We start from the raw sequence: 15,011 nt of genomic DNA, 5'->3' as shown, positions 1-15,011 counted from the left end.
GAAAAATAATAAATGTATATATAGAGCATTATACGATTTGTATAGGTTATATTACTTCTATACATATATATATCAAATCTTAGCTTGAACACTTTTAATGAACTTTCTAGCTTCGTTACTAACCAGAACATTAACGGCTACTATAAAGTAAGGAGATGTACAAGAACCAACCTTAGCTTGAAGCCTTGAAGCAAAAACATAGAAATACTCCACAATTAACTACATATACACATTCAAACTCGAGCTCGTTGTGGAGATAAGTTTTCGATTCGTGAACCGAATGTCTCAACATAAATAATTTGTGATAATTATATGATTCACGTACACTTATTTAAGGTAACTCTAAAATGGACTTTAGATACATAATATTACTATATGGTTTATCTTAAAAGATTACAAAAAAAAAATATTAATTGACAGTCAAGTCATACACGTTATTTAGCAAGATGACAAAGAGAAAGCATTATTCACACACAAAAAAAAATTTACAACAACCATTAATTTACCCACAAGCTTTCCCTATTCCCCCTCTACATAATTATACATTATTGCAAATTATACCCTAGTGCATAATCTTGATACATTTCATCATGAGTATTTTGAAGAATATTTGAAGATGAACCCCAAGAATTTGATGCTGAAGCTCTATTTGTGTCAAATTCATTAGACCACCATGCCAAATCGAATTCGGAGTTCATATTCATGCCTATCGATCCCTTGTTGCTGAGAATTAGGTCATCGATCTCCAGTTGAGTAAAACCCTGAACGCCCTGAATCTGGATCTGATCTCTCGTGTTTTCTTGACCTACGTTCGTGTCAAGAACATCAATTGGACTACTTTTTTCCACTTGATCATTCACCTTGAAGTTAGTACTAGCAAATTCATTCATCCCAACTTTTTGCCCTAATTCTTGAGCATGGTTTTCACTAGGGTTTATCGGCGCGTAAAGAGGTGGTTGATCCTCATTTAAGCCATTAACTTGTAGGGTTTGGATCATTTTTTGTTGAAGAGGGGTTAACTTAGGCCAAAGTGATGGATTATTATAAAAAGAAAGAGGGTTTGTTAGGGTTTGAAGTTGCATATGAAGTTGAAGTCTTTCAAGAGCTGAGTTACTTAGGTTTTGTAATAATGGATTTTCTTCTAATCCATTTAGTTCTTTAAGATCTTGACCACCATTAGCAAGCAATAATCTATTCATTTGAGATTGTTTTCTTTTTCCAAGAAGCTTCTTCTTCAGTCTGGTGTTCCAGTAATTCTTGATATCGTTATCTGTTCTTCCAGGAAGCTGTGCAGCTATTATCGACCACCTAAAGTTTTCGCGAAAAAAGGGTTTTAACACAATCAGATTAAGTATATTTCGAGACATAACACAACAACAACAGCAACAACATACCCAGTGTATTCCCACATAGTGGGGTCTAGGAAGGGTAGAGTGTACGCAGACCATACCACTACCTCAGGTGAAGTAGAAAGGTTGTTTCCGACAGACCCACAGCTTAGGACCGATAATAGTATAACAAACACGAAAGATAAGTGCATATAAACTAGTACGGTATGCACAATAAACTAACACCACTAGCCACAAGATAATACTACGGCCACAACCCCACGAACAAGACACAAAAGAACGCCCCCCTACTATTACCGATGCATTCCCACCCTCTAACCCTCTACCCTTAATTATATTATTTCGACACATAATATAATTAAGTAATCAAAAGTATGCACTAGACGGCTTAATCACGCTTTCAGATGAGATGACGAAAAGGTATAAGAGAACTAAAAATATGTTTTCTCGCTAACAACTTAGACTTTCAGATGAGATGATTACAAAGATAAACAAAAGGACGGTTTTAAAAATAATTAGATTATCATTCTGAAACATATAATATAGTTCAGTAAATGAAAGTCTGTTCTCTCTACTAGCTAATCGTGTTTAGCTTTCAGATGAGACTTACACAAGAAAAAAGTCTTAAGAACTTTATAGGGATGAGAGAAATTCATAACAAATGATCTGTTAACAACAAGGACTAAAGGACAAAGTAATTTATTAGTTGGATTTCCATTACTTTTTGTTGTTATTATTTTGTGTTTATCTATGTTAGAATTAAAGATAGATGAATATATACATATTTACCTGCTTCCAATACTAATATAGAGACTGCAAATGATATTGTCTTCTTCTTCAGTAAATCCACCATGTTTAATATTAGGTCTTAAGTAATTCAACCATCTTAACCTGCAACTCTTTCCACATCTCTTAAGCCCTACAACAACAATAACAACAATGTCTCAGTCACAAACAAGTTTTCGAGGACTTTTAGGTTTTTCTAAAACCCTAAAAGAACAATTTGTTTTAAACATCATCAATCAAATGAGTCATGAAACCCTATAACGACAATAACAACTACGTCTCAGTCTCAAAACAAGTTTCCTAAGGATTGTTAGGTTTTTCTTAAGCCCTAATATAATATTTTAAAACATCATCAATCATATATTAATTATCTTGAAAACAAAACACTCAAAATATTGGAGGTATGTTTTTATTCTAATAAATTTTAAACATCTCTTATATTAAGCCCTACAACAACAATAGAAATAACTACGTCTCCGTATCAAGACAAGTTTTCGAGAACTTATAGGTCATTTTGAAGCCCTAAGTAAATATTTTACACGGTATTTTTCGATCAAAACAATCGATACATAGAGACAAATGCATCCGTTGTCGCCTAATGGTTCAATAAAGTGGAGCTCTCGGGTTCAATTTCCAACAAAGACAAACACTAGGTGATTTCTACTCTATCTGTTCTAGTCTTGGTAGACAGAGTTACATGATAGTTATTGCTGGTGGGAAGTGACAGGTATCCCGTGGATTTAGTCGAGGTGCGTGAAAGTTGGTCCGGACATGACGGTTATTAAAAAAATTACATAGAGACAAATAGAAGAATTTGATACCTATTTTTTGGGGAAGAGCAATCCAATTGTTACCAGTGCCATTTTCTTCAATATAAGCCTTGAGTTTTGCATCTTCTTCTGGTGACCATGGTCCTTTTTTCACATTTGCTTTGTCACAACATGGAGCTCTACCCATTTTTTTTAATTTTTTTTTTTAAATTTTCTTCCAAAATACTTTTTTATTTTTTGGTTAACTCTTGAAGTACTTGTGATTATTTTTGGTTTGAAATTTTTTGGGAAGAGAAGACTTAGTTTTATAGGTAGAAAAAAGAGTGGATGATGTCATGATACTTTTGAAAAAACAAAAAAGTCTTCTCATTTCTCTAGGGTTTTATCTGTAATTTTTGGATTAGCTACTACTAAATAATTTTTTTATTAATAACATGACAAAGTACTATTGCAAACTTCTAGCAAATTATAATATTAAATTTGTGTATAGCTTTTTTGATTATATCTTATTTTATTATGTGGATGAAATTCTACAACTAAAATCAAGAAAGAAGGCTCCATCCTCTTAGTTTGTCCCCAACGTTGCCCTAACATTTTTATAATTTAAATTATCATGAAAAGATTGAGAAATATATTTAAAGTTTGACGAAATTTACTGTAACACGTCTTTGCAGAGGTCCTATGACTCATCTTGATTATTTATTACCGTATTTTTGTAGCATTTCAGACCTTTATGCGCTCAGTGTTCGTGTATTTACGCAGTGGTTCAGTTGGGCAAACATATGCTACAGAAATACGTTAATAAATAGCTGAGGGAGGGTCATATAGGACCCCTGCAAAGTATAGGCACGTTACAACACATTTCGCCAAAGTTTAGATATATTTCGAAACTTGAATAATATCGTTTGGCGTACTGTCAGATCCATCAAAAGTAATGACTTTTTATTGAGGATCCGATACGAGCATTGTTGAAGAGTATGAATAATAACATTGCTGAAGAGCATGACTTTTTAATGAGGGATAAGCGTATTATTCTTTAAGATAGTGGTTCGATGAACTGAATTGAGAGATGTAAGAAGTCAAGAACGCGATCATATGTTATAAGAATAAAGAGAAGTCCAAAGCATAAAATGAGGTGTAACAAAGTTTAATATCGTGCGAAAGAATCTGAGCATTCAACCTGAAACCTTAAGACTACGAGTGAAAAGATATTGGATATTAATTATAAAACCCTATAATAAATCGATAAGCTCATGGTTCAATTTTTGAGTAAAAGAATTTTAATTTTTAGAAAGTGATAAAAAAAATTACATACACAATAAATAAAAAAGTGAAATAAATTGAGACATATTTATGTGTTTTTTCTTTTTAAATGAATATTCAAAGAGACATATTTATGTGGGTAAACTATTTGGCCTCCAACTTGATAGGCATTTTATGTCAGCCAACTTGCATATATTGACAATTTATTCATAGTAGTTCATTTTAGTGGAACCAGATTAAGTTCTAAGCAAGTTTTTTTTTTAAAAAAAAAGAATGGAAAATATATTAATAGTTAATATGCATCAGTAAAAAATATTTAGGGTCACGCGATGAACTAATTACTATCTATTATTACTTCGTTTGCCTTGTATTTTGCTATTTTTTAATCATATTTTCTTGTTATCGCGCTTCGAATTCTTTTCTTTTTTGTTGAATCGAGGACCGTCTATCAAAAACAGTTCCCGACCCCACAAAGTTAGAAGTAAAAGTGTATGTTCTATCCTCTGCAGTAATTCCACATGGCCGGGTGGGAAGAGTCTGAAGAAGTCATATTGAAAATAATGAGGAAAAAAAAGATCAATAGCAATAACAAATAATATGATAATCGAAACAATAACTAGCTGGAATAACTGCATTACGAGACGAAACTATACATAATTAAATCATATTTGGTTAAAAAAAAAAGTCATTTTTACCTGTAAGAATGATCGAGTTGGTGCCAGGGCGGCGGACCTAAGAACAATCTTGGGGTACTCTGGCACCCGTTAATATTGACAAAGATTAGGTATAATTGTATAAAAATTAGTATAAGACTTTAAAAAAAAAAACACCCAGTAAACCATGAGGATAGATGGGTGCTTCAGGTTTCAAGCGGAACTTTAAAGATTTGACGTCAATATGTGTCTTCGGACCTCCCGAGCACCCACGACCTCTAAATCCTGGGTCCGCCACCAGATTTGATGCAGCAGGTGGTATCCCACGAGGTCAGAAATCGATTCCCTCTATGTTGGGTACATCACACCAAATTTGTCTAGCGCGGTTTCATCTTTTATTTGATTTACTAACTATTACGCAGAAGCGAATTTACCTAGTGCAAAGAATAGCGACTATGAATTTTCATGAATTTAAAAAAAAATCCTTTTCTATTTTGCCCCGTCATAAACGCACCTTAAAGTCTTCTCTAATTCAATAAATTAATAACATCTTATTATATTTATCAACTAATTAAGTCGTTGATTACGGCATTAAGTATAATTTACATAAATAATTAGTTGCTTTTAGACACCCTATTTGAAACAACTTGGCTAGGGTTTCAATTAAGATCAACAGCATGGAAATATCTCTTATAAATATATTAAAAGTTATATGTACATGATAATATATAATAAAATATTTTTTTATCTATTGGTGTAATTTAACCTGTTATAACCTATTTCCGACATACCTCCTTTGAAAAATTTCCATAACAATCTCCTATTTTCGACATACTTCCTCGAAAAATATCGAGATAAGCATCCAGTACCTCTCGATCTATGAGCAAAGTTTCTACGACACACCCGAACTTCACAGGGGTCCTATTACCCACCCATCCACCCCCCTCGAACTCAATTTTAGCGTATTTTGGTCACCCTTTTGCGCTGATGTGGCACCTTTATTACATAAAATGGAGCCCTCATCAAATGTCTCATGTCAGCTAAAAAGGTTGACAAAAGGTGCCACGTCAGCTAAAAAGGTTGACAAAATACGTTAAAATTTAGTTCAGGAGTAATAAAACCTCCGTAAAGTTAGAGTGTGTCGTAACAAATTTGATCATAATTCAATAGGTACTAGATGCTTTACTCAAAAATATCCATCAAAAATTTGTGTATTTTTAATATTAGTTGTACGTATAAATTTTTTATATCGTCGATGCATAAAACTTTTAACTCTTAAAACAGAAACGTAAGAAAACAAACAAATGAAAAATATTTAAAAGAAAATAAAAGTATTCATTGACCTTGGTCCCTCTACTATGTATATTATATTAGTATGTCATAAAAACATTTGTTTTGTTTATTAAAAAAAGATTATTAAAAGGACAAAGAGGTCCAAAGAACCTCACTTGCATGTAAATAACAAGAAGAAAACTAACAAAATTCAAAAGGTGTATTAATTAATTAATTAATTAATTAATAAGCAAATTGAGTCAGATCTTTAGGAAGAAGAAAACATGTTTCTGTTTGTCTTTCTCTATAAATAAGAATATCTCCCTCTCTCTCCATTGACACTAAACATTAATTAATTTTCATAATTCATCATTAGTACACTTGGCTTATAAAATATATTATTTTAAAAAATTATATTTATGAAAAGATAAGTTTGGTTCTCTGTTGGCTAAATATATATATACACCAAATTAGTATAATGTTGTACCATTGGTGCTAGCTTAATTGAACTTTACTTTATGTACCTAAATTAATTAGGATATTTGTATAAATAATAAATAATAAATAATCGGTCGAATTCACTGTTTACTTTTTCTAGTAATTATATATAGATTATTATACAAGATTATACGTATATTGTACACTAATTTACATTGATTATACATCCTCCAACTATTTTTAATTTGTGATTGGATGGTCGACTATTTAGGTTAATTGTTCAAATTTTTATTGCTATTTTTGTCCCAATTTATATAGTGATATGTTTGATTGAGCATCCAGTTTAAGAAGAAAAAAAACTTTCAAAGTCTTGTGATTTAAAACTAGTCATAAATATTTTTTGTGACAGTAAATAATCTCACTAAGAGTAAAATGAAAGTTCAAAGTTATTTTTTTCTAAACAAGGAAAGTATGGAATGATTTTTTTTGGGTCCCGGTCTTTTCTTGGATCCTATGCATAATGAAAGTTTTAGTGCATTGGACAGTTCATCAAAAAAGTATTAACATAAATTTTTTTTTTAGACCTTGGTAGTGGGCATAAATCCCGACAGTTTGGAGCTTAATTACAGAAAATTCTGATATTTTACATAATTACTAAAAAAAATTGATTTTTGGTCTGTCAAGATACATAATGAGCTCCCGATACATTAAATAAAGATACAATTTTTTCCTTTGTAAAGATACATAATTAGCTTTCGATACATTTTTTTCGATTTTGGGTCTATCGAGATACATAATTAGCTCCCGATACGCCCAACGAAGATACATAATTAGTTGAAATTTTTGTAATTACTTTATAAGGATGGAAATTTGTGTAAGTATGATAAAGTTAAGGTGTACCTATGGTGACAAATACAAAAGAAATGAAGAAAAAAATATTATATTATCAATATAGCTTGGTATTATTGATAATATAAGAAGATAAGTATATGGTTCTAAACACCAAAAATAATAATGTTGTATTATTGATGTTAACTTAAATTGACTTTACTTTATGCAACCTAAATTAATACCTTTTTGGCCTACCAAAACAACCCCATAATATTTTTTTTTGTTCCTAATTAATTTCTCATATAGTACAAGTGATGAGATAGATTAGTTTTTTAAAGCTAAGTATGTGTCTTTTGACTTATGGAATCTCAATTATCATAAGTTATATAGGCTTAAAAGATATAGTTTTTATTAATTTTGTGAAAGAAAATTGGAAAAAAAAAAATCTTAATATGAATCTACAAATAGTGTAGAATAAGAGGGTTAGTAGAAAACCATTTTTTTAATTTTAAAAAAAAATTCTTTTGATGTATTTTTGGATGTGGTAAACTAGATAGTGAGTTCAAAATAATTAATTTTCACCTTTAGGGGTTGTTTGGTTGGGAACAAGTTATTCTGAATTAATTATTCGGGAATAAGTTATTCCATCATGTATATGGATAATTTATTCCATCAATATGGTATAAATGATGGGATAAATAATCCTGGGACTACCTAATACCTCCAATCAAATTAAGGATAAAATAATATTATATTTTATCTTAGGATTATTATAGCTTATATCTCACACCAAACGACCCCTTAGTATTTTAGTATTTTAGGTAACTTATTACACTCTAAACGTCTATGTAAAATGATTCAAACCAACAAGGAGTATTTTTTGTTGATCGTAGGTGAATTCAGGATATAAAATTACGATTCAAAATTTAATATTTTAAAATTAGTTGGTTAATTTAAACACGTTAAATAAATTCTCTAGACAATTATACAAAATCCAGACAAAATTATTGAATTTTGCAGAATCTTAGTGTAGCTAGCGTTATTAGTAAGTCTTATATTCTTAACCACTTAATGTTCATATTATAAAGTATATTATGACTATTATTTCAAGTTATATATATAACTAAATTATGGTACTATGATCCACCTAGACAAAGAATTAATGAAAAAGACATTAGGGAATTTAAGGGAAATTAATTTATATAACTATTATAAGGTATTATATGACCTAGGAACAAAAAAAAGAAATTTATATGACCTCTCTAATTACAATAGGGTTGACAAATATGTCCTAATATATGGACTCTTGATACATATAAAATTTTAAAATAATTTAATTTTCTATACAATCTATAACCAAATATTCTTTGAAGGAGACCTTTAATGACTTTTGTTTTTCTTCAACAATAATTAATCTTCACAAATAAATTAATACAAGGGTTGTTATCACCTCATGCACTTTTTGTAGGATAATACTATAATAATAGAATTTGACAAATATAAAAAATAGTTTTGCATATTCTAAGCGGTAAAGTTGTTGTCACGTGATCTGAAGGTCATCAGTTCAAGTCATGGAAACAGTCTTTGACAACAGAAATGCAAGTTCAGGTCGCTTATACTAAACCCTAGCTAGTGGTTGGATCCTTTTTCGGACTCTGCACATAGCGAAAATTTTAGTGTATCGAACAAAAATAGCTTTGCATATATATTCTAATCGGTAAAGTTGTTGCCACGTGATCTGAAGGTCATCAGTTCAAGCCATGAACACAGTCTCCGAAGATAGAAATGCAAGTTCAGGCCGCTTATACTCAACCCTAGTGGTTCGATCCTTTTTCGGACTCTGCACATAGCGAAAAATAGCTTTGCATATTCTAATCGATAAAGTTTTTTCCACGTGATCTGAAGGTCATCGGTTCAATCCATGAACACAGTCTCCGACGATAGAAATGCAAGTTCAGGCCGCTTATACTAAACCCTAGTGGTTCGATCCTTTTTCGGACTCTGCACATAACGAAAAATAGCTTTGCATATTCTAATCAGTAAAATTGTTGCCGCGTGATCTGAAGGTCATCGGTTCAAGTCATGAACACAGTCTCCGACGATAGAGATGCAAGTTCAGGCCGCTTATACTAAACCCTAGTGGTTCGATCTTTTTCCAGACTCTGCACATAACAAAAATTTTAATGTATTAAACAGATTTTTTTTTTTTTAGCTCAACATAATTTGAGAATTCCTAATCCCTAAATTTTTTAAACTTATATGTACCATTGTCAACCCCTCATTTTAACAAACCCATAATGAATTATATCACAAAATGTGGCATCCAAGAAAATTGACTTGGCCTTATCTCTTTGATGACTTTACAATTAAGTTACCATGCACTTGCATTATTATTTTTTTTTTTTAACTATTTAGTATTTTAAATTTACTGACTTAATTAATTCAAATTTGAGTCGTGTATAACACATTTAAGGAAAACATAAATGTTGGGTTTTCGTCCTTTCAATGAATTGATCTTTAATTTTTACTCTTTAACAATTAAAATTCTCCGGTGAGACATGAGTTCTTTAGAAACTGAAGAGATATTTGTTAACTTGTTGAATATTATGATATAAAAATATAAATTTATGCCTTGCGAAAAAATTATTCTAAGTAAATGACCCCTTTAACTAGTTTCCCAACTCCATTAGTTCTTTTTTTTTTTTAAACTATTTTACTCTAAATAATTTTTTTTTACTTGACATATGGCAAGTCAAAATGGTACTTACAAAGAATTTGACTTTTTATTGAAAAAGTACAATGCCGTGTATTAGGTACAAAATTAATATATATAATTTGTAGTTTAATTTATATTTTCTAGAAAGATCATAAATAGCATTTGATGATGATGTAAGGGAATTTGACCTTTGTTTTTAACTATTTACTACAATTTTTTTTTTTGTTTAACTAACTAAAGGTCCCATGCAAAATATCAAGAAACTATAATGCAAATATCAAGAAACTACATATAATAATAATAATAATAATAATAATAATATACACACCACCGTTGTGGATAGGATGGGGTTGCTCATTTCTTAATCAGAAATCTCCGATTTGAGAGCGCTACCCCCGAATGAATCCTATTCGGTGCGAATCCGAATTGGTCAGGCTCCAATGCGGGTACCGGATACCGGATGAGAAACCAAAAAAAATAAAATAATGATATACACAGTCATATGTGAAACCTGAAAAGAATAATACTCCGTTCGTTTTAAAAAGGATGACCTATTTTGATTTTGTACGGAATTTAATAAAAAAATAAAAAAGACTATTGAAATTTGTGATCTCAAATTAAAGTTATGAAAAATATACCGAATGTCGTTTAATCTTCTGATTTTAAATATGCCACATAAAAAGTTGAAATTTAAATTGTTGTCAACAAAAGAAAGGGTCATTCTTTTCGAAACGAAAGTAAATCATTTTTTTTTTTAAAACGAAGAGTGTGTATGTGCACTATGACTATATTTCAGAGATAGACGAAAATGATTTATTTAAACTCTCAATCGATTTAAGAAAAAAAAAAAAAAAAATTCAAAGTAATTGGGAAAAAAAATAACAAAAGTGGAAAATCATTGATAAAATTATAAAAAAAAAACATGAACAAAATATCAGGAAACTATGGCAACATTAACATACACATACACAGTGTAATCTCACACGTGAAATTTGAAAAGGATACTAAGTACGCAAACCTTATTACTATCTCAAGGAAGTAGAAAGAGTGTTTCGAATAAATCCTTTGTTCAAGAAAAAACATTTCATAGAAGATCGGGAAAAAAAAATAACGAATGTGAAAAAATCACGTAAACATGATAAACAAAGGGAAAAAAGTCTGAAATATACCTAAATTTTGGCAAAATTTGTTGTAATACGTCTCAATTTTGCGGGGATCCTATGACCTCCTAGACCATTTGTTACCGTATTTCTGTGGCATATATTTGCTTAGCTGGACCACTTCAGACCCTCACGCACTCAGCGTGTGTGTATTCACGTAGTGGTCCAGCTGACAAATATATGTCACAGATATATAGTAAAAAATTATCTTGGGGGGTTAGAAAATCCCCGTAAAATTGAGACGTATTACAACAGATTTCGCCAAAATTTAGATATATTTCGAACGATTAAAATGTCAAGAAATAAGTCAAATAAAATTTTATAGGAAAAAGGGGAAAGAAAAAGAGAATTAAGTCAACTAGGTGTTTATACAAACACTAACTTGTCTAATTAGGTTGGTTTGGTAGATTGAGACAAGAATATATTAATTTTTTTTGTGTATATTTTTTTTATAAAATATCATAAAGTTCGTACAAATTAAGTGTTGTTAAAAACTTTATGTTTAGTTTCATGCATCTATTTTTAGGTTAGATAAAGGGATTATATATCCTTAAACAGCTAAACAATAGGAGAAAAAAAAAAAAAGAAAAAAAGATAGTATAAAAGAATATATTATTAGTGTCCGATTTTAGTAAGAGCGCAACATGTGATATGTTCGGATGTATCGTATCCGAAAGTTTGGTATTTGGATGAAGAAGAATAGAGGCAGATTCATTATTCATCGAGTTTCAAATCATGTGATACTAAAGAAGAGCGATTTTCGGTAAGTCAAAAGTCAAAAGTCAAAGATCAAAGGTATAACAAAGGTATAATATACGAAAGAGATTCGCTTCAATGCGTTTTTATATGGCTCCCTAAGGCCTAAGTTATCATAGCATCGGGTGTGTATCTGATCCTTCAGATTTATCACGCGACAAATACAAAGCATGATATACAAAAGAGATTCACTTCAATCCAACATCATAAATTTGATGTTATATAAAATCATAATAAAGAAAAATTAATTTTATTCAGTACTAAAAATTTATAAAAGAACAAGTAACACAATTAAAACTTAGTAAGAATTAGACAGATTGAGTTACACCCCGCTACCTAACCCATTTTGATCCAAACAAATTTGGGTCGGATCGGGTCTCGACTCGCTTTTTATCTTGACCTGTTTTAACCCGTCCAAATTTAACCCAACCCACCCAATTAAGCAGAAAAATACCGTATGGCTTTATAAATTAACATAGCATCGGGTGCATGTCTGATCCTTCGGATTTATAACGCAACAAATACAAAGCATAATATACGAAAGAGATTCACTTCAATGCATTTTCGTATGGCTCCCTAAGTTATCATAGCATTGGGTGCGTATCCGATCCTTCAGATTTATCGCGCGCGACAAATTCAAAGCATGATATACGAAAGAGATTCGTTTCAATGCAACATCGAAAATTTGATATGTTATATAAAATCATAATAAAGAAAATAATTTTATTCGATACTAAATATTTATAAAAGAACAAATAAAGCAATTAAAACTTAGTAAGAATTGAACAGATCGAGTCAGAACCAATTTTGACACAAACAAATCTGGGTCGAGCGGAATCTCGACTTGTTTGTTATCTTGACTCGTTTTAATCCGTCCGAATTTGATCCAACCCGCCCAAGAAATATTGTATGGCCCCATAAATTATCACAGCATCGGGTGCATGTCAGATCCTTCAGATTTACGGCGCTACAAATACGAAGCATGATATACAAAAGATATTCACTTCAATGCACCAACATAGTAAAATATAATTATATAACCATAACATATAACATGTTACTATATCATGTTAATTTTACTGATGGAAAGTATATGAAAATTTGTGTAATACAACTAAATTTTGTGCTTCCTTCACTGGAAAGTGGTTAATTTACCAGATGTTAATGTCATACAGATATTTGTCATTGATCTATTTACACTGGCTTTTTACCAGTTCCAACAGATATCTGTAACACGAAAATCGGCACCTGAACGAACTGCAATAGCAGCAGCAGCATAGCGTGAACATATACCGACCTTCAGAAAGTCGAAACGCCTGCCAAACCTGATGACTTCCTGGTTGACGAAGATGCATAAAATTCGGCTTCAAGATCACAGTAACGTCCAGTTACAATGACTTCATAATATTAATAGGCATATGAAGTCGATGGACGAGAAAACATATATATAAGAATGTTTATTATAGTTGGCGCCACGCATGCATCTTGGGAGGGGAATGATATAACTTGGAAGTGAAACATGGGCTACCATTTATTTTTCATCATTATCGGTCAACATGTAAACGGCTGTCTTGGGAGGAGCGAGTATGGTTAACTCCTGAAACAGCATCATTTGACATTCATTGCCGCTGCCATAGTTCTCAGTCTCTGAGAGATTTCGGAGAATGTTGGTCTATCTGCAGGATCAGGGCCCCAACAACTCTCCATCAGCGCTTTCCATTCGGGATCACACCATGTTGGAATTTGAGGACGCAGCGTATTGTTAACAATTCCTCCTATATATCATAAAAAAACATGAGTAATCATCCGGCCTCAAGTAGTATGAACGATTTAAACGTGTTCAGATTGATTGAGCTGATTCTTTTACGTAACTGATACAACCAATATATAGTAGGTCAACCCATGTGATTTAAAAAAATGGGCTCACCCCAAAATTAGCTCATGAGGGGAGGAACCAAAGATCATATAACGACTATCCAGCTGCCTTTTGGGACAGTAGCGTAACATTATGATAGTGTCGTCTTGCCTTCCTTCCTTGTAGTCGTAGTATTAGTTTCTTATCCTTCTATTTCTGTTAATATCTACTATATATAGTAATTCAATTACCGCACTATTTTGTTGTAGTTATTGCTCCTTTTTGTCAAAATGATTTATCATGCTCTCCTTAGTATCTGCTTTGATATGCTTTACCTTGAGCCGAGGGTCTATCTGAAACAGTCTCTCTACCTCCCAAGGTAGGGGTAAGATTTGCGTACACTCTAACCTCCCCAGACCCCACTTATGGGATTACATTGGGTATGTTGGTGGTGGTGGTGGTGATTCCATGTGGTACCTTGACGGTGATGTTGGCTTATATTAGACGTCTGAGCAGGTGAGTACTCCCATTTGGCGGGCGAACTAGACTGCAACGAAGAAATTGCACCAGACCAACCTTTCACAGCTAGTGGCAATAGGCATTTGAGTTATTTATTATTTAATGGTACTTAGTTAATTATATTGCAGTCTGCTCATGCATGACCCATAAACGCGAGAAAGTTTTTTTTTTTTTTTTTGATAATTGTGGTGTCTAGGCCAGCTTGAGCGCACCTCGACTAATTCCACGAGATACCTGTCACCTCTCACCAGCAACAAGAAGAAGTACCAGGATGCTAGGATAGATGGAAAGACATCACCTAGTGTTTTTGGTCTCCGCTAAGATTCAAACCTGAGACCTCATGGTTCTGACCCACTTCATTGACCACTAGGCAACACCCTTGGGTGCAAACATGAATTAAGTTTTTAACGATTAATGTTGCAATATTAATATGTGGGGCCAGTAAAAATCTAGCCAACATGTTAAAACTCACCCATAACATTAGTCATTTTCTCCATCTCGCAGATTTAGAAAGTAATGCTAACTATCTTTTACTGAAAGAAGCAAATAGAAATAGAAACTAAGCAAGCAGCCACAAAACGTGCAAGTAGGATTCAGGCATCAATCAATCAAGCAGTTTGAGCATACTCATAAAACCTAAGTT

At 31.9% G+C, this 15,011-nt stretch overlaps 2 protein-coding genes across 3 annotated transcripts in view; both read right to left on the bottom strand.

Annotated features, from left to right (window-relative positions):
- Positions 1 to 365: 365 nt before the first annotated feature.
- Positions 366 to 3,241, bottom strand: LOC107876991 (transcription factor MYB36). Its single transcript, XM_047415052.1, has 3 exons — positions 2,957 to 3,241; positions 2,139 to 2,268; positions 366 to 1,308 (listed from the first exon to the last, which is right to left on the bottom strand). Exons 1-3 carry the CDS (start codon positions 3,090 to 3,092, stop codon positions 546 to 548), a joined length of 1,029 nt encoding a protein of 342 aa, XP_047271008.1. The 5' UTR covers positions 3,093 to 3,241; the 3' UTR covers positions 366 to 545.
- A 9,774-nt stretch (positions 3,242 to 13,015) lies between these two features.
- The window catches only part of LOC107877497, a 57,692-nt gene continuing 55,696 nt past the window's right edge, over positions 13,016 to 15,011 (bottom strand). For both annotated transcript variants that reach the window (XM_016724153.2, XM_047415050.1), the window contains exon 9: positions 13,016 to 13,769. In XM_016724153.2, coding sequence (XP_016579639.1) covers positions 13,603 to 13,769 — 167 coding nt within the window. In that variant the 3' untranslated portion in view covers positions 13,016 to 13,602. The remainder of the gene's footprint in view (positions 13,770 to 15,011) is intronic.

Source organism: Capsicum annuum, chromosome 7, assembly GCF_002878395.1.
Source record: "Capsicum annuum cultivar UCD-10X-F1 chromosome 7, UCD10Xv1.1, whole genome shotgun sequence".
In the NCBI taxonomy this organism is placed as follows: domain Eukaryota; kingdom Viridiplantae; phylum Streptophyta; class Magnoliopsida; order Solanales; family Solanaceae; genus Capsicum; species Capsicum annuum.
This window is presented reverse-complemented; position numbering and strand designations above follow the sequence as displayed.

Coding starts and splice junctions, on each gene's coding strand:
- LOC107876991 (XM_047415052.1), bottom strand. CDS start 3,092: ATGGGTAGAGCTCCATGTTGTGACAAAGCAAATGTGAAAAAAGGACCA. Junction 2,269..2,956: donor TGCTCTTCCCCAAAAAATAG/GTATCAAATTCT, acceptor TTGTTGTTGTAG/GGCTTAAGAGATGTGGAAAG. Junction 1,309..2,138: donor TATATTAGTATTGGAAGCAG/GTAAATATGTAT, acceptor CGAAAACTTTAG/GTGGTCGATAATAGCTGCAC.